Consider the following 20,678-nt stretch of genomic DNA (forward strand, 5'->3'; position numbering starts at 1 on the left):
GCAACGGCGGCTTTAAACGTCATCGCGGGCGCGACGCCCGAGGGACGGTCTGGGGTTTGGCTGTCCGGAAGGTGCGGCGGCGAGACCGGCCGGGAAGATGCCAGTGGCGGTGATGGCGGAAAGTGCCTTCAGTTTCAAAAAGTTGCTGGATCAGTGCGAGAACCAGGAGCTCGAGGTAGCCCTTTGCGTTCCCTGGGAGAAACTGCGGAGTAGTCTTAGGCCCCGGGGCGGCACCAGTTTCCAGGGTAACGGGGTCTGAGGCTCGCGGGCTTTGGGAGCTCGCGGGGCGGGCGCGGGAGGTGGACGTGTGGAGCCCTGACCGTCGCGGCCTGCTGCGACCAGGCCCGGTCTCCCCTAAGTCACCGGGACCTTTTTGTTATATGTCTTCAGCTTGTGATCCCGAAAACCCTGTGCATCTTTGCTCCAGCACCTATCGATAAGCTCATATTAATTAGACATCTTTCATTCCCAGTATCGGGTTGGGAGAGAGTAGTAATGTGGATTTTATTAAAGATCTTGGTATATACACACACACCAACACACACACCCCAAAGCGCACACACACACCAAGAAAGATGTGACCATTGTAACCTTTTCTTAACTCACAGAGCCTTTCTCGTAATGTTGTCAAGTAAGCTTGCCATTTTGTCTTTAGTAAGACAAGTGAAAGTTATGCAGCTGTTAAAGTTAACGTTTTTTTTAGACACTTAAAAGCGTTTATATCATTAGTTTTAAAATTAACTAAAGGAGACAACATCCAGAAGAAGCAGCTCACTAATAGACAATAGACACTTCCCAATTGAGTTAAAATTGAAAGAATTGTCTTTGCAACGCAGCTGTGGTGATTTTCTGTCTCTTATTCAGGACGCTTGATGTAATGGGCAGAATCAGAATGCTTCAGGAATCTGTCGAAATTGTTTCTTATACTAGTAAGATCATTTAAATGGGAATTTGAGAACTGGGGAAGGGGATCCTCTTACATATTCTTGAATGTATAGAGAAACTGAGGCCCAAAGGGAGATAAATCAAAGCTGATGACGAATATAAACTTAATACTTAGGATTTTCGTGTTTAATACTTCTCTAAGCTGTTTCTAAATCTATACTAGGACTATAAGATTATTTATAATCTTAGACTAAAAAGGCTTACTTTTTAATTAGCATTTATAAAATATTATTTCAAAAATGAAAGTTAAAGGGTAAATGAGGTTTTTTAAATTTTGTGTTGTTTTGTTTTGTTTTCATTTTTGGCCTTCTAGGCCCCTGGAGGAATTGCTACACCCCCAGTGTATGGTCAGCTTCTAGCTTTATATTTGCTCCATAATGACATGTAAGTACGTTTAACCTAAAGCCAAGAGCAGCAGGTTTCTCAAAAGTTACATGGAAATATTTCTGCCCTGAAGTAGCACCACCAAACATAGGCACAACGAGCTACCTCTTTTATTATAATAACTATTACATCTATTTCCTATTGAATCATAGCTTAATGAATTATGATTAGGTCGTCATTGTCTTATATATACTTTCTAGAAAACATTTCAATTTATTATGAGAAACTATGTCAGTAAATTCATTTAATCTTTGTCTTTTTAAAATACTTTTATGATCTTTATTTACTTCATATTAATAAAACAAAAGAAGTGGAAAGAGAAGATTGCAGCCAAGAGATTCATTACAAACATGTATGAGATTTGAAAGTTTTTTTAAATTTTTAATTATTCCTATTTCACGTTCACATGGAAAAGTCAGAAAGCATAACTATGCTAGGCCAGGCGTGGTGACACACACCTGTAATCCCAGCACTCTGGGAGACTGAGGCAAGTGGATGGCTTGAGTCCAGGAGTTTGAGACCAGCCTGGGGATTATAGTGAAACCCTATCTGCTCTAAAAATACAAAAAATTAGCTGGATGTGGTTGCGCATGCCTCTAATCCCAGCTACCCAGGAGGCTGAGGTGGGGAGAATTACCAGAGCCCAGAAAGTCGAGGCTGCAGTGAGCCGATATTGCGCCACTGCACTGCAGCCTGGGCAGCCAGAGTGAGACCCTGTCTCAAAAAGAAAGCGTAACTGTGCAAAAAAAAAAAAAAAAAAAAAAATCTCCTATAGTTCTCCTGTAGACTCACTGATCATTCCTGATAAAATTTTATTTTAAATTGTTCCAAAACCTTTCTTTTATATCTTTTTAAAAACTAAATTGAAATTTTTATTACACATGTACGTTTGGTTTTTTATTTTTTGTAAAACTATCATTATATGTTTGTCATAGTTCAAGCCTCCAAACCCATACAAACTCCTGCCTCAGAAGCTCTGTACCCACTGGTAGGAGGGACTGTGACAGGGAGAGAAGTGTTGTGTACCAGGCTTATTGTCAGGGAATGCTGGAGCCTTCATAGTACATAAATTTGTTTACTTTTGTATCCGAATAAATCATTTGGGCTGTTCTATACGTCCTTGTGTTTTTAGTGTGCTGTTGCCTTAATTTAGGATATGGATTATTATTTTTAAAAAGTTCAGTAGAAATGGCAGAATATTACTTTGGTAAAAATATTTCATGTCCTTTTTATCTGGAAAACTACTATTGTTTCCCCAAAACAAATTCATATAACACTAAATTTTACTTTGTGTTATGTAAAGTATACTTCTGAATGTTTGCCTTGGGACCTGATAGTTTTTAACATTTACGGAGATGATTATGTTTTTAATTGATTATTCTTCTTTGTGGTGGCGTAAATTAGGAATAATGCAAGATATCTTTGGAAAAGAATACCACCTGCTATAAAATCTGTAAGTATCCTTTAAACCTGCCTTACTGCTTTAATGTAATGACATTCCCTTAAATGGCAACCTTTTATAAATTTCTGTTTTCTGTCTGACGTCCTAGAAATAGTCATCAAACTAGTATTAAGGTTTCAAAATAAATCTTCAGAGTCCTCTAGTCAGAAATTTGAATTTTGCTGGGATGATGTAGAATTTGTGCCCAGTTCCTACTGATTAGATTTCTTGAGACAATTCTATGTGCAGCTTCCCTAGTTAAACAGCTGAGCCAGTTTAGATGAAGGAAGGTCCTGGAGGTGGCGGAAGCAGCCGAGGTGATTTTCAACCGGTTTATGTTGCTTCCTGTAATGGTACTTATTTTGAAACTGCCATTGTTTACAAGAATATTCTAAGAATGATTCACAGCAATAAGATTATTTTTGCTAATTAAGATTTTAAATTGCTTATTTTGGATGGGAGATTAGAAGAAATAGCCTGTGAAAAGGTTCTTCCAAAGTGGAATGAAGTAAAATTTTAATGTCAGATGATTCCATGTGTCTAACATGAGTGTAAAGTAAAATTTTTAGCATTCTCAGGATATTACCAAGAATTCATCTCAACTTTTGTTCATTGTCGATATTCATCAAGAGATCAGATTAGTATTTTTACTTTTTTTTTTTTCCTCACACATCCTGTTAAGTAAGATTGGAATATTCCTCAACTTCTTTGGCTAAATAAAGAACAACTATAAATTATGCACTTAAGTTTCAATGATATTAGTGGAAGCTCTATCCTTAGGCTACAATGTGTGACATCTTAGGTTGACAGTCTCTATTAACCATTTTGCTATTACTTTTGACCTAAATATCTATACATAATATATCTATGAAATACAAAGACAGCATCTTTAAAAACAATGCTTAAGCTAATTAGTCCCCATTCTGAAATGGTTTTGGACTACTTTCTCATGCCTTAATTTGCTGTTGTAATTAAAAATGTGTATCAGGCCTACAGATAAATTTTACCTTACTGCTCATAGTGTTTGAAAACCTTTTTGATAGTGATTGGGCTGAAAGAGTAATTGCATCTTTTAAAATAAATGTTTTAATGATGTAACTAATAAGTTTTTATATCATTTCTGGTATTTTGTTTTAAGATACAATCATTGGTACATTTACAGAGTGAATACCCTCTAAGGCAATAATATTTATTGCAGGCAAATTCTGAACTTGGGGGAATTTGGTCAGTAGGACAAAGAATCTGGCAGAGAGATTTCCCTGGGATCTATACAACCATCAACGCTCACCAGTGGTCTGAGACGGTCCAGCCAATTATGGAAGCACTTAGAGGTAGTGTTTCTTTGTGATTAAAAATGAAATTAGATGAGACTTGGTCCCTAAGTGCTGCAGTGTTGAAGTAATAAATCAGTGGTGTGTGTTTAAGTAGATATTTTTGATAGGTGAAAAGAGCAGTTTTCAAAATTTTTCAGATTTGCCCTAATCATGCTTCTTCATTTTTTGTTGCTTGAGATTACATTGGCTCCTGTGCCTTTGTTGTTTCTTAATTCTAGATGGAAATTGCTCATCAGTTTTAAGTTTTTTTTTTTTTTTTTTGCTGTTAAAATGAGATGTTGTAGTATTCTAACAAGTTTAAGGTATGGGTTTGTAGAGATGTGAAAATAGAGACTGTTCTTTGAATTATGTCAGCCTCAGCCTTTGATAGGTGTTGTCTTAAGCTTCTGGATTTTGTAACTAATCAGTTTAATACATAGATGCTCAAATGCATTTTTAATTGCTTTGAAAGATTACAAGCCTGGTGTGACAGAGCACTGATCCCACAATAAAATCTCATTCCCTGCCTCTCTACGTTCTCCCACCCTTAACATTTGCCCCCAGTCGTCCTGGTTCACTCTTTATAAAATTGTATAATCTGGTTTTACGTTGTTGTATACTCTTATTTCTTACTGTTACCCTTACTTCCACAGTTAATATCCACCTTCAGTGTATGCCCTCCTGCTGTGGAGGAAGTCAGGGAGCAGGAATTTTTTAATAACTGTTCATCATTCTGCTACGGGATATCAGCTTTACAGGGCAGCAGACAGCAAAGATTGTTTCTGAGATGCACATAATTCCCTTGGCATGGTAAAATTCTTAGCAGCATAAAACAGAACAATGTAAGTGACAAAACAGGAGGCAGCTTCTTTAAATGTGAATGAAATGAGCAGAATCCTAAGGCAGGCAGATAGATGGGAAGGGAGGAGTGTGGAAGAAGATTGCACAGGTATAGCAGGGGCAGTTTCAGAAAGTAGCACCGGAAACCTCTTCATATAAGGCCTGAGGAATTGGTATTACAGTGGACTTTCATAGTATCCTTGTGAATCAGCCTTGTGATTGTGGTGGTGCGGTCACAGGCCATTTGCCTTTTCCCAGTGTTACACAGCGGGTTCATTGGCAGGACTGGGCTTGGGGCTCTTTACTCATTCAGCAAGCATTCTGTTGTGCACCGTTGGGATCTGTAGTTTTATTCCTTCCCAGAGCCTCCTTTCACTGAATTCCATGAGATGAGAATTCTTGGAAAGAAGTTCAGTAGACCCAGGAAAGGCTATACAGCATACCATGTGGGAGTTTGAACTCTGGATCCATGCTTCTGGAGTTTAAATTCTGATTCTTTCACTTACTGGGGTGACTCCTCAGTGTCTCATTTTCCTCATTTGTGAAATGTGATTAGAAATAGTACTTTTTCAGGTTATAAATGAGTTAATATATAATCATGTACCTTATTCTAAAGTACTACAATATTCCTGAACATATCCTGAGACTTTTACAAATCTCCAGATTCATGAATGGTGCTGTGGTTTCCTTTGTAAAATGCAGCCAGGTCAGGATAGTCTCTTAACAGATTGGTCTTACTGATGAATTTAACATTTTGCTTCTTAACATATTAGAAACTTATTTTCTAGCTAAGATCTCTTTCCATTCTATTCTAAATTAGGCACAGTCCTATTAAACTGAAAATGACTTAACTGAAGAGAAGCTAGCGAAAAGTATTTTTGCAGGAAACAAGGGCTGAGGAAGTACCCAGGAACTAGGGAGACAGTAGCCATTCTCATCTGAGGCCTGAAAGGGCAAGGCGAGGGGCCAGTGTTTCTGGGGCTGCCCCACGGGATGGATACAGAAGGTCAGCTGGAGCAAGGCGGGGAAGGGACATAGGAAGTAAATTCCCTGACCTTCTTTCCCAGCCTGTGACCTGATAGACCCCCATTTGCCAAAGCAGGAGAGCTCAGGTGCCACAGGCGTTGGTGGCCAACCTCCCTGGCTTACAGCATGGCTGGGAAAGACAGAAGAGGATTCGAAAGGATGGGAGTGACGAGCTCCTCTTCCCTTCTGTCTCCAGCACAGGCAGAGATGGATGAGCAGCACTTGAGTATTTGTTGAACAACTGAATTTGCATTCTGTTAGCATTTCTGTTTTCACCAAAAATGTGTTCCATCAACAACTGCCGCAGATATTAGGTGCTGGCTCAATTTATTCCACCTTCCAGCATGTCATTCTGGGGCCTGAGGTTACAGATTTCACAACTTGGGGATCACAGAGTGACTAGTTGGAATGTAGATGTGATTCGTGCCAAGTGGATATTGCAGCCCCTGAGACTAAGAACACTTAGCCTTTATTTTTGCTTCATCAACTCACTTCTGCCTCCCATTGCATGTTTTTCTTTCCTTTTCCAGTTATATCTTTTTACTTTTCTCTCCCTTTTGTTTATCTCCTCCATTCTTATTGTATTTCTGTTTTATTCCCCACTCTGAAAATATGATCAGAATATTTGAACTGAAGTAAATGTTTTTGAAATATGGTTGGCTTACCAAATGAATATAGTTTTATGGTGTATACTTTTGTTTCTCTAAAAAATATATATTTCTTTTACATTGTTGGCTCCGTTCTTTTCCATTGAATGTCTGCAGCCTTAATAGAAAACGTTTCTTGGTGTTGTAAAGTCTGTTAGGTTACAGGCTGGTTAAAGGAAGGAAGGAACCTACAATAGTAAGTGTAAAGCCACAGAATGAAGAGCGGACAGACAGTGGCTGAGTGAAAGCTGGAGAGGATGTCGGGCTCAGTATGAAGGGAAGGCGGAGTGTCAGCAGTTTTTAAGGAATCTGAGAAAACAAAGCCTGAGTGTTGGAGTTGTGCCCCATTTTGGTCCTTGTGATACCGTCAACAAGCATGTATTTGGCATAGATTTCACTGGAGATGCTAGATGTTTGGGGGACTATAAAGATAAGAATAGCCCTTCCTGTTGAGAAGTTTGGAATAGAACTGAAAAGAAGCGGGTAGGTGGAACAGTGTCTGCCGCGTAGGTGGAAAGTTGCTTGTTAAAGTAGAAGTGTAAACGATACTGCTGAGTTTAGAGAAGGGCAGAGATCGTAATGAATTATAAACAGACTTAGGAATGGTAGAGAGCAGACAGGAGGGCATTTCAGGCCACGGAACAGCGTACACCAAAATTCCCAGTGGGAGAAGGTGTAAGACTTGTCTGAGAGCCAGTGGACTAGTTTGGCACAAAGGGCATCTGAGGGAATTGGTGTAGTTTGACAATGTCCCAGGAATGGAGAGAAGATTTTAAATACGTTAGGGTGTTTGTTTTACATACGTCCACTGGCCTATTAAATATGGAAAGTAAGACCCAGAATATTTCCTAAGCATGTGGACAGCCAGGTGGAGGAGCTCTTGCGTTACCACAAAGCACTGCACAGGAAGAAAGGCCAGCTGGTTCCACAGTGCTCAACTCTGCATCACTCCGGAATTGATTTATGTGGGTATGTGAGCCTGGGGACAATCCTAAATGCCATTTTCAGGAAAGTTTTTGTTGCTGGTGGTGTTTGGCAGTCTCTTCTTAGACTCATTCCTTCAGGGTGGGAATTGAAGAGTTTGAACCTTAATTCAGTCAAGAGTTTGATGCAGACTTGAAGAGTGCCTCAGTTACAGGATCTGTCCTGTGACTCCCAGGTGTGGTCCTGTATTAGAGACATTTTTGAAAAGGACAGCTGGTTACACAAATCAGTTTTCTGCTGCTTTGATTCCAGCATTTGTGAATGACATAAGATAAGTACATTTATACCCCCATTGTGTAAACGAACTATTTTCTTAGGGTTAGAGCCTTGTGTTTAGTAACCCTTTTCCATCTTTGTAATGTTCATTATCTGAGCTTTTTCATCCGAGAAGAAGTGTAAGAAATGTATTTTTTTATTCAGCAATATTTGAACCCCCTGTACATACTGGACACATATATTTGTATCTATAAGCACAGAAATCTTTGGGTTCATCTGGTCTTGCTTATGAAAACTGGACAAGGACAGTGGTGTGATTTAGCGACGTGTGTTGAAAATACCTGCTCCCCTGGTTCACTCTCTGCCAACCCTCCACTCCCACAATAGATGCAACAAGGAGACGCGCCTTCGCCCTGGTCTCTCAAGCGTATACTTCAATCATCGCTGATGATTTTGCAGCCTTTGTTGGACTTCCTGTAGAAGAGGCTGTGAAAGGTATTTTTGGCTTACTTTTTACTTTACAAGGAAAATGGAAAATGGAAGTGTGAATTGTAGGTTTCTCAGTCTCCTCTGAAACGCTTGGAACAGAATATGCTTTTGGAGTCCAGGCAGTGTTTTTTGAGAGGTGATATGAAACAGGTGTTGTGGAACACGCAGCAGGCACCCTGCAGTCAAGCATATTAATAGTTCTGTGGCAAGCAAATGCGTGAATATCCACACAGGTGGTTACAAAAATATGTCTTAATTGGCCTCTTTACTCATATCTGGAAATCCTTACTTCGCCCTTATTTGGTAAAGGCAGCATCATCCCCACATCCCTTTTCAGCCCATTTTCCCTGCCATTTCGGACCCATACCTTAGGCGCTTGCTCCCCACTCACACCTACCTGCTGGTCTCTCCAAATGTAACTTCGCATTTTCATTTCTCAGCTGATGCTCAGACTAATCCTTCCTCCTGCTCGTTGCTATAGAATATTGTATACACCTGGCCGGGTGCAGTGGCTCACACCTGTAGTCCCAGCACTTTGAGAGGCCAAGGCAGGTGGATCATGAGGTCAGGAGTTCGAGACCAGCCTGGCCAACATGGTGAAAACCCATCTCTACTAAAAATACAAAAAATTACCTGGGCATGGTGGCAGGCACCTGTAATCCCAGCTGCTTGGGAGGCTGAGGCAGGAGAATCATTTGAACCTGGGAGGTGGAGATTGCAGTGAGCCAAGATTGTGCCACTGCACTCCAGCCTGGGCAACAGAGTGAGACTCTGTTTCCAAAAAAAAAAAGAATATTGTATACACCTTGTTGCATTGTTTTACCATGATTGACATTTTTGATTCTCCAGCTACAATATGAGCTCCATCGAGCACCACATCCTAAATTTCCAGGGCCTAGCATAGTTCTAGATACATGAAGATAGGTTAATGCAAGTTCTTATACTAAGTTATTAAATACTTTTATTTCTTCTTTTGGTTCTTAAAATTGATCCATCGTTTATTTTCTATATATAACATATTTCAGAGCTCATACTCTCAGCTGACCACCTGGATGTGAATCCTGGTACCATCCATCCCTGATGCTAGTGCCTGTGTGACTTAGGACAAATCACTTGAATTCCCTCAGCTTCATTTTCCATACCTGTCAAATAATGGCCCTATATCCCACTTCATAGAGTTGTGGTGGTTACATAAAATGATCCCTATAAAAGCACGTAGTCTGATACCTACAGGTAAACCTTCTGTATATGGAAGCTGTTTTTATTATTGCCATTTTTGTTATTACTGATATGATGATCACAAAAGGCACCATATGAGTTTTCCTTATGTTTGTTTCAAATAATACTGATTAGGTTAATACTGTAAGGTATTCTTGACAGAAAACTAACCATCTTTTAATGATTATAGCAGCCTAATAGAGTAAAATGAGGCTTTGATACCTGTTTCAGAAATATTTCAATAATAAGTTTCCATGCTCTTTGTGATATACCTTTCTAGTAAAAATGCATACGATGGGTTATACTAAACACATCAGGTCTTCTGTACAACTAATGTCATGGACAAGTTTTGGATTTTGTGGGGTGTTTTATTCTTTCGGCATCTTTATGTATAATATACTTTTTTAGGGATATTGGAACAAGGATGGCAAGCTGATTCCACCACAAGAATGGTTCTGCCCAGAAAGCCAGGTGGGTGGAGCTTTCACCCATTTATGCAGCATTGAACTCTTCTAAGACTGCTTCAGGTTTTCAGGCTTTGATTTTTGATAATTGCATATAAAATTCTGCTATACTAACATAATGGAAATAACTCATTTTAAATAAAGCGTCAACAGGGTAGAAAGAATCTTTTAAAGATCGTGATTTGTTTTCTAACGTCAGTTATTTCTAATGATGGAAATAACACATTTTAAATAAAGCATAGTAGGCCGGGCGCGGTGGCTCACGCCTGTAATCCCAGCACTTTGGGAGGCCGAGGCGGGCGGATCACAAGGTCAGGAGATCGAGACCACGGTGAAACCCCGTCTCTACTAAAAATATAAAAAATTAGCCGGGCGCGGTTGTGGGCGCCTGTAGTCCCAGCTACTCAGGAGGCTGAGGCAGGAGAATGGCGTGAACCCGGGAGGCGGAGCTTGCAGTGAGCCGAGATCGCGCCACTGCACTCCAGCCTGGGCTGGGCGACAGAGCGAGACTCCGTCTCAAAAATAAAAATAAAAATAAAAAAAAAAATAAAGCATAGTAGACAGGGTAGAAAGGATCAGCTAGTTTAAACTCTTAAAAATGTATTTCCTGCTGGAGAGGATGTGGAGAAATAGGAACACTTTTACACCGTTGGTGGGATTGTAAACTAGTTCAACCATTATGGAAAACAGTATGGCGATTCCTCAAGGATCTAGAACTAGATGTACCATATGACCCAGCCATCCCATTACTGGGTATATACCCAAAGGATTATAAATTATGCTGCTATAAAGACACATGCACACGTATGTTTATTGCAGCACTATTCACAATAGCAAAGACTTGGAATCAACCCAAATGTCCATCAGTGACAGATTGGATTAAGAAAATGTGGCACATATACACCATGGAATACTATGCAGCCATCAAAAAGGATGAGTTTGTGTCCTTTGTAGGGACATGGATGCAGCTGGAAACCATCATTCTTAGCAAACTATCACAAGAACAGAAAAGCAAACACCGCATGTTCTCACTCATAGGTGGGAACTGAACAATGAGATCACTTGGACTCAGGGAGGGGAACATCACACACAGGGGCCTATCATGGGGAGGGGGGAGGGATTGCATTGGGAGTTATACCTGATGTAAATGACGAGTTGATGGGTGCGGCACACCAATATGGCACAAGTATACATATGTAACAAACCTGCACATTAGGCACATGTACCCTACAACTTAAAGTATAATAATAATAAATTTTAAAAAAAAATGTATTTCCTGTATATAAATGATTTTATATAGGTGTTTCATGGTCCTTCTTACACCATAGTTTTTACTAAATATTAATCTCCATCCTTTTATGGAGCCATTTGTAACTGAGCTTATCCTTCATATCGAAACTGTTGTCTGTATTTAAAAAAACCTTAAATATTCAACTGGCCCCCTTTTCTGCTTGCTCTCAAGTCATACGGGCACTTTTCCTGTGGCTTCCACTTTCACAGAGTTAACTTCTCTAGCCCTCCTTTTAAGGCCTTAATTTCTGTGACCTGCCCTTGTTGTCATTATCTGAATTCCCAGCCCCTCAGTCTTGCTGTTAGAAGTGAGCCACACTCCTTCCTGCCTGATAGTTTCTCTTCCTTCTGCTGACCAGGAGTGTCCTTTTCTGCCAGGTCTTTAGAGCCAGGCTTAATGCCCACTTCCACAAACCTGCCTGCATCCACGTCAACCCAGATTTCCTTCCACCTACTCGGAATGCCTATGTTTAGACATTGTTGAACATACAGTAAAGGATTCTCAATGTGCTCAGTCCTTTGAGTTACAAAGAGTGGGAAGACACGATCCCAGTCAAGTGAGATAGTGGGGAAGAGTAATATAATGAAGACTTATAATAGAGGACGGTTATTATCCCTGTTTGAGAAATAAATGGCCATAAATGCATGTTGTGCTGAAAATCGCATGTTCTATGAAAGGTCTTTACAATGACTTGTAAATTGAGCTGTACATTTTTTTTTTTTTTTTAATTTAGTTGCAGGGGCCCTGGATGTTTCCTTTAACAAGTTTATTCCCTTATCAGGTATGTATTTTCATATGCACATTTTTTAAATGTCTCATTGTTCCTAATTTCTTTTTTGTAGTATATATATGTATATGTGTGTGTGAGTGTGTGTATCTATTTCTTACCTTGTAAACAGAGGTTAAATTTCATAAATGTGTAATAATACATCTGGTTACAAGAGTGAAACTGGGCTCCCCCAGAGCTTGCCTTGAGACAGTGGCCTCCTCTGGGCCAGCTGCAGAGCCTTCTTATTCTCACGTTGGGGAGACCCACCAGAGCTGTTCACCAGCAGTTATTCAGAAGGCATCCTGAGTAACTTAAATGTTGGAATGTAAATTCCTTGAGGTTCTTTGTGGGTTTTTTTTTTTTTTTTTTTGGTTCATTGACAATTTAATATTCTTCAGTGAAGCCTGGGACATGGTAGGCACGCTAATTATTTCTTGAATTTAATGTTGCATGGGTATGGATGTTTTCAAGAAGAGCTGTGATCTTTTAAACGAGATGTTGCTTGATAAAAGTGTCTTTAACCTTTACATAGAATACTTCAGTAACAACATCAGACATGCCTTTACTACCAATTAGGTAAAACCATACTCAAAAAAGTTGAGACTTCTTGACTTGCTTTTCAAAAATGTCCAAGGCTCTATGATGTAAGATTTTGTCTAAAACCAGGACAAATCTAAGAAAATTAACTTACTGTTAAAAATGGAAGGCATTGGGGGAGATAGGTGTTGGGGCCAAAGCTTTGTTACAGTGGTATCTAACTTGAAGTGTGTTTATTCTTTAACATACAGAGCCTGCTCCAGTTCCCCCAATACCCAATGAACAGCAGTTAGCCAGACTGACGGATTATGTAGCTTTCCTTGAAAACTGAATTATCACTCTGAGTTCAAGATTCATCTTCAGAATCCTGTATACTGACAAATATCGAAATGTAAAGTTTGTGTTTTCAGTTTATTGGATGGCTTAAGCACCTCAGCATTCCTTACTGAGTATGTGATAAAATACATATAGAATATAAAATATACTGTATACATTTTGTCCTTAAACATTATGCTGAATAGTTGTTGAAACAGTTCTCATTTTGTAATACTTAATAATCTGGATGGAGCCCGTCAGTATTACAGTTAGTTTGTTTTCTGGTGACTCATAAAATAAGGTTTCCTGTTTCATGTAGAATAGTGTTTGTCAACTGTCTTTTGTCTGCCCCAGCACATGCCACACTCTTACCTGTACCATTGGTTGATAATTGTCATCACTCATTTGGACTTGAAGCAAGACTGTCCCCAGGCACAGTATCGGAATCCCTGGAGATTATGATTCACGCTTTTTGGAGAATATGCTCTCTTTTCACCCCCACCTCCTAAGAGCCACTAATGTAAAATACAGAAACATAGCTGAGGAACAAATAGACCATTTCCATACTAAACCAGTTTGTTGACTTTAGATTTTTTTCCAATAGTGTGAGTATATCCATTGCTGGCAGTGGAGGGCTTGCCATGAAAATGCAACTTATTTAAGACATTCATGAGACGTATTAACTTATGCTGTCTCCTTTTAGAAGGGAAAACTTAAGTGTGGAATGCATTGTATGGGCAAAGAAGCTATGAAGATACATGATACACTTTGTACAACTATCCTGCAGCCCATTGGTTGCTTATATTTATCTCTTGGCTCAAGTTCTGCCCTTTGGAGAAATACTGAGCAAGTCTTTCATTCTATGTGTGACAGCCCTCTGAATATTTGAAGTTATTTGTTGGAACTTCAGGTTATAACGGCCTTAGTTCATTTATTCTGCATTTGTTCAATAAATATTTAACTGAATTCTTCAACTATTTCATCTAAGATAGTTTCTGGAAATTCCACTCAATCTTTCTATGGACACAGTCTATTTTGTCATTGTCTCAATATGAATCTCTTAAATAGAAATGAGCTGTATGGTGAATCTGTGTGGTGATAATTACATAATTTATTTATTTTAAATGCATTTTAGTGGCTATTTCAGTTTTTCTTAACATATATGGGAATACTTTTTGAATTGCAATTTTATTTAACCCGGATAGGTAAGTCATATTACAATTCCTTGTTTTACAGTTGAGGAAATGGAAATTTAAGAAGTCAGAGGATCAGTAGAGTGGTCAAGAGAATGACAGTGCCAGTTTTTTTAACTTCTAGGTATTAAGTACAAACTGTATCCCTGGTTATTTTTTAAAAGTAGATTAAAGTCAATCCAAATGTTCATTAATAGGGAATTGTTTGAATAAACAACAGTGTAGACTACGCAAGTGTAAAAGGAGTGAAGATCTCTCTACTAAACTGGAATGATCTTCAGAGAGAGAACATAGAAAGCACATGTAGTTTATCTGGTTATTTTGAGGGTAACAAAAGGAGAATGATTACAATTATATATATGTACATATTTCCTTATATTTCAAAATGAAGCAATTGGGGGATATCTACAAAATGAATAAAATAGTTCCCGAGAGAGGAAGGAGAGGACAGTGAACTTCTACATGGAGAAAAAATAATCTCGAATAACTCAAACACAGTAGTTCAATTTTACATTGTCAGTAGGATATACACCAAGGACAAAAAAATCTTAGATTCATGAATGTGGTTTTTCATGATTAATTTCACAAAATCTTGATATCATTATTATTAAAAGTATATTATAGATTAGTAATCATGTAACCTTAGACCCCAGTCATCTTAAATTTGACACGAAAACCTCATTATATGCTTTCTTTTTCTTTGTAAACAGTAAATATTTCCCACTCCTGTCTACATGAAAAGGTCTAGAGTGATTACAGTTCAGTAACCATGAGCACCACTAGTATCCAGATTGTGTTCTTTCATTTTCATTTGCAATTAAAAGGAATAAGAACTTATTTGCAAAACTGCTACAAGATGTCCAGGATTCAAGGAAGCTCTTAAAGACTTGGGATTCTGTCAAAGGTTTATACAAGCCAACTTGAAGGGATTTCTACAGGCCATGTAAAAATGAGACAGTTTGAGCATGAAATATTTGTATATGTGTCTATTTTTAACTAATAACTTTATCACTGTATAAGAAAGGCAGGCTAAGTGCTTGATTTCACTTCCCTTTATTATCAGTTTTCAGGACAAATTGATATCCTACCAATCTCTAAAGCCACAAAAATTGAACCTGTAGGGTAGTCAAAAAGCTCATGCTGGAAAATTCCACCTAATAAAGATAAAAATTAGAAAAACAGTACTTGCAGCCCTTAATGAAACAAAGAAGGGATCGTGGAAATATATATCAATGCTGTTGAGACCACAGGGTAAGAAAATGAGATTGAGCATAAAATACGTCCGGTACATCCGTCAGCCTATCTTTGTGCTCGGGCTATTTCTGAGCCAGCAATCTGCGTACAAGTGTAGCCTGACAGCACCGTGCTTCGGATCCATTGAATATCTCTACAATTTTGCTCTGGGACTTACGCTGGCACTACTATCAGGATGCCCACACAGACCTGGGTAAGAGGGCGTTAGCCCCACGGGCAGCCCTTCAGCAGTTGTGAACATGACAGGCTGAATAAACACTCTCTTCCTTGTCTCAGGGCAGACTAGTTCCGACGTGCTCTATACCTACTTCCTCAAAAAGAACCCCAAAAAGATTGAGCTGTGGTGTCCCATGGTCATAAGCTCTCTAACGCAGCCTTCGATTGTTTTTTCCTCTTCCTTGTTTTACTTTTCCTGGTTCCCTGTCTCTTGTTCCCAGAGATAAACAGAAGTGATCTGTCTGCATACCTGTATATACCTATGCTGTTCTGCCTTGGGGCGGGGATCAGGGACCTAATCAAATCAAAGGGAAATGTATAATACATGAATCAGGTTGAAAGCACCTGTATTTAATTATATACATATATACACACACATATATATACACATATAATTGAAGCTTTAGATCTGCTACTTTACGTAAAATGTGAGAATTAATGGAACAAGTTAAACATCCCACTAAGAATCAGCCAGTTCCAGAAATTTAACAGGATTAGTGAGTTTGCTTGAAAAATAAATGACAAAGTCAGGGGGTGGTAAATATGAACATTTCTGCTCCTGGGTTGAAGGGCCTTGAGGCCAACTCAGAACTGTGTCAATAACTGTAATAGGTGGATACCCACATTTATCCCTTGAGAGGCATCAGCCCCTAAATCATGTGGAATGCTGAGATTTGAGAGTGCTACAGTGAGGTCATGTGCAGCAGTTCTTTGCAGGTCGGTGGCGGTGTTTGCTTATTCCACTGGGCACAGCAAGATTCAAGCTTTGCCTGGTGAGGGGTCCGCTGCTGAATAACAACCTGTGGAATTTGGGCACTTTCAAAGGGCTGGGGTGATAACAATGGAGACTTGAGAGGGCTAAACCGCACTGTTTACCCTTCAAAACATTTGGTGAACTTCTAAGCTGCCTAGGGTGGGAGACCAAAACGCAAGTCAAAAACCTTGAGAAACAATTCCATTTTCCTGGAGTCTTGCTATGTCAGCGCTCCATTAAACAAGGTTGGTGGGTGGGAGAAGAAGTAGAATATTAGGAAAACTGCTCCTGGAAAACAGGTCAATATAAAATACTAAGCTGAAGTACAGAAATGAAACAGTGAAACTTAACTGGCCATTGTGTTGGAGACGTGTGGTACACGGCAAAGCGATCTACCATTCATCTAATTGGAATCCAAGGAAGAGAGATAATATAGAGTGGAAAAGTAGAAGTACCAGCCCAGAATTTTCTGAAAGTGATGAGAGAAATCAAGCCACAGATTCAAAAAGCTCAGAAAACCCCCACAGAAGATAAATGCAAAGAAAACCACACCCAGACAAAAATAGTAAACTACTGAAATCCAGAGACAACGAGAATATATTAAAAGCACAGAGGAAGGGCTTGGGGGGCATTGTCTTCAAAGAAGTAGTGGTAAAGCCAGACAGTGAAATGGCATTTATAACATGTTGAAAGAAAAATAAAATCCTAACTGTTGTATACAAAAGATACTCTTAATATTCCTGTGTTCTTACATTTAAAAGTTGGAAAAAGATATACCACTGCAAATACTAACCAAAAGAAAGTTGGTGCATCTTTGAAAGTAAGAGTTGGCCCTCCATGTCTGTGGGTTCTACATCTGTGATTCAACCAACTGTGGCTCAAAATTATTTGAAATTTAAAAAAAATACAGCATAACAATTATACATTGCATTGTATTAGGTATTAAATCTAAAGATAAAGTATACAAGACAATGTGTATGGATTATTTGCAAATACTGTTATATAGAGGACTCTGATTTACAGATTTTGTATACTCGGCGGTCTTGAAGCCAAGTATATCCCCTGTGAATATCCAAGGGTGATTGTATTAGACAAAGTCGACCTCAAGGCAAGAAGCATTATTAGAGATAGAAAGTGATTTTTAATGAAAAAGTTTGCATATAGTTTCCTTCTGTAACAAATTACCACAAACTTAATGGCTTAAAACAACACAGATGTATTACCTTACAGTTCTGCAGTTCAGAAATCTGAAATGGGTCTCGCTGGGCTTATGTCAATAGGGCTGCATATTTTTCTGGAGGCTCTAGGGGACAAGCTGTTACCTTGCCCTTTCCAGCTTCTAGAGGCCACCCACATTTCTTGGCTCATGCCGCTCTTTCTCCACCTTCAAAGCCAGCAACATTGGGTAGAGTTATGTTCACCCTGCTCGCTCTCTGATTCTCTCTTCTGCCTCCTTTCTTCCACTTTGAAGGACCCCTGTGATTATATGGGGCCCACCTGGAAACTCAGGATATATCAGTCTATTTTGAGATGAGCTGATTAACAATCTAGTTCTGTCTGCTATCTTAATTTCCTTTTCCCATGTAACCTGAGATTCTACAGATTCAAATATAGACATTTTTGGAATATTCGAATATAGACATTATTCTACAGAGATCAGTCCAAAAGGCAACAGGATTATGTAGCAATTCTAATTTTATATTCAAAATATAATCAAGTGGAAGTTGACAGAACTAAATGGAGAAAAGTCATCTATAATCATACTGGAAGACATACCACTCATATTAGCTGATGGCATGAACAGCCAGTATCACAAAGAATATAGAAAAGGTGACAGACTTGATCTAATTGGGATACATAAAACACTAACCAACAATGACAAAATGTAATTCATTTTATGCTGTATAAACCATTTACCAAAACTGGACACATAAAGGACCATAAAGCCCTAATACATTACAAAGAGTAGAAATCAAAATGAGTGCATTCTCTGAAAACAGTGGGATTAAGCTAGAAATCAATGAAGCCATATGGATTACTAGGAAATCTGTAACTCCTTAGAAATTATGTAGTTGTCTGGGCATGGTGGCTCACACCCGTAATCCCAACACTTTATGAGGCTGAGGCAGGATGATCTCTTGAACCCAGGAATTCAGAATTCAGGACCATCCTGGGCAACATAGACCCCTGTTTCTACAAAAATATAATTTAAAAAAATCAGCTGGGCATGGTGGTGCATGCCTGTGGTCCCAGCTACTTGGGAGGCTGAGGCAGGCGGATCGCTTGAGCTTGGGAGGTCAAAGCTGCAGTGGGCCGTGATTATGCCACTGCACTCCAGCCTGGACAACAGAGTAAGACCCCGTCCCAAGGAAAGAAAGAAATTATGTAGTATACTTCTCAATTACCTATGAGACACAGAAGAAAACATAAATTAGAAATATTTAAGGAATTCATCCAAGGCTAAGATTGGAGATAACGTATAGACTTAAAAGCAATTACTAGAAAAGAGGCTGAAAACCAATAATCACAAATCAAATTCAAATAAAGTTGGAGGGAAACATTAAGACCAAAAATCAATGAAATAGTAAATAAAAATATAATAGAAATAAGTCAACAAAACCACAGATTGGGGCTTTGAAAAGAAACAAAATTGTTAAGTCTCTAGCAAGAATAATAGGGAGAAAACACAAATTATACACAGCAGTAGTGAAAAAGCAAAAAATTTGGTAATAGGGCTGGGTGTGGTGGCTCTTGCCTGTAATCCCAACACTTTGGGAGGCCGAGGTGGGTGGATCACTTGAGGCCTGGAGTTCAAGACCAGCCCGGCCAACATGGCGAAACCCCATCTCTAATAAAAGAAAAAATACAAAAATTAGCCGGGCATGCTGGAGTGCGCCTGTAGTCCCAGCTACTTAGGACGCTGAGGCACAAGAATTGCTTGAATCCGGGAGGCAGAGGTTGCAGTGAGCCAAGATCACCCCACTGCACTCTAGCCTGGGCGACAGAGCGAGACTTCATCCCCCCACCAGAAAAAAAAAAAAAAAAAAGCTGGTAATAGGATTTTGTGAGCAATTTTATGCCAAGAAAAAATTATGTGGACAAATTCTTTGAAAAATGCAACTTAGAGAAATAAAACCAAGAAATAAATCTGACTACGCCTATCTGTCAAAGAGAATGACTTGGCTACTAAGATCCTCTCCAAAACACAACACCCATATAGGGTCACTGATAAATTTATCCATGCATTTAAGAAAGAGCAATAATTTTACACAATTTATTCCAATTAATAGAATACAGTAGAAAAATCGCGAGCTGACTTAAAGAGGCCACAATTTTAAGAGAAAAATACAGACCAATATACTCATGAAGATAGATGTAAAAATCCATATCCAAATGTTAGAAAATCAAATCCATCAATATTTCAAAAGACTATTATGACCAAGTGGAGTTTATTCCAGCATTTAAAAGGCAGTTTAATGTTAGAAAGTGAGTGTAATTCACCACATTAACAGAAAAAAGGAGAAGGATCATGCAGTGATTTAAAGAGATGCAGGAAAAGCATTTGATTCAACACTCACTCATGATTTACAGAAAAACTCTTCATAAATAAAAATAAAACAATGTCCTTAATCTAATAAGAGTATCCATGGAAAACCTGTAGCAGATCTCACACATAGTGGTGAATTACTGAAAGCTTCCCACTTTGTACTGAGATCAAGACAGGTATATCTGCTGTAATCACCTGTATTCAAAATTGTACTGAAGACCCTGCCTGGTGCCAGGTGGGAACCCATGTCCCCAACAAGATAGAATCAAGTTTTAGCTGATACCATCACTGGCTGACTACAGGGCCCTCAGACTCTGAATAACCCTCAGACTTTAGGGTTAGTTGTGTGCAGACTTCAGAAGCTGTGGGCCTTGGGTGCACCCCAGTAATGCAGTCATCTCAGCTGTTGAGGGCTTCTGGTGCCATCTAGCTCTGCTTCAACCTTGGCAGCCATGGAATTCCAGTCATGGTAGTCCTGGTCTTAGTAAGCCCCCTAGCACTTCAACAGCTGAAGAAATCATGGGCTTAAGGACCTCATTAATAGACCTGCCTTCTATCTTTGGATAAGCTAACTGCTGAAGAACACTCTCAAAAACAAGTCCAGTTGCAAAGACTGCATTAGGTGTCTACTTCAGTGTGAAAACATGAATGCACAGCCATGGGAAGAAGAATAATCAAGGAAACATGATGTCATTAAATGGACAAAATAAGATGCCATCGACTGACCCTTAGGAGATGGAAATGGAAGAATTGCCTGATAAACAATTTAAAATAGTTGTTTTAAGGAAGCTCAGCAAACGTATAGACAATACAGAGAAACAAATCAAAAATGGAT

General features: G+C 39.0%; 1 protein-coding gene across 2 annotated transcripts; it reads left to right on the forward strand.

Annotated features, from left to right (window-relative positions):
* The first annotated feature begins 14 nt into the window (after nt 1-14).
* Nucleotides 15-13,854, forward strand: COPS8 (COP9 signalosome subunit 8). Of its 2 annotated transcripts, XM_015111401.3 has the most exons (9): nt 15-175; nt 865-929; nt 1,259-1,329; nt 2,734-2,782; nt 3,969-4,101; nt 8,184-8,291; nt 9,912-9,974; nt 11,992-12,039; nt 12,816-13,854. In XM_015111401.3, coding segments are annotated over exons 3-9 (483 nt in total). In that variant the 5' UTR covers nt 15-175; nt 865-929; nt 1,259-1,327; the 3' UTR covers nt 12,896-13,854. The 2 variants fall into 2 exon arrangements, with proteins under 2 accessions (XP_014966887.1, XP_014966886.1); XM_015111400.3 differs by lacking the exon at nt 865-929.
* Nucleotides 13,855-20,678: the final 6,824 nt, after the last annotated feature.

Source organism: Macaca mulatta, chromosome 12, assembly GCF_049350105.2.
Source record: "Macaca mulatta isolate MMU2019108-1 chromosome 12, T2T-MMU8v2.0, whole genome shotgun sequence".
Classification (NCBI taxonomy): Eukaryota; Metazoa; Chordata; class Mammalia; order Primates; family Cercopithecidae; genus Macaca; species Macaca mulatta.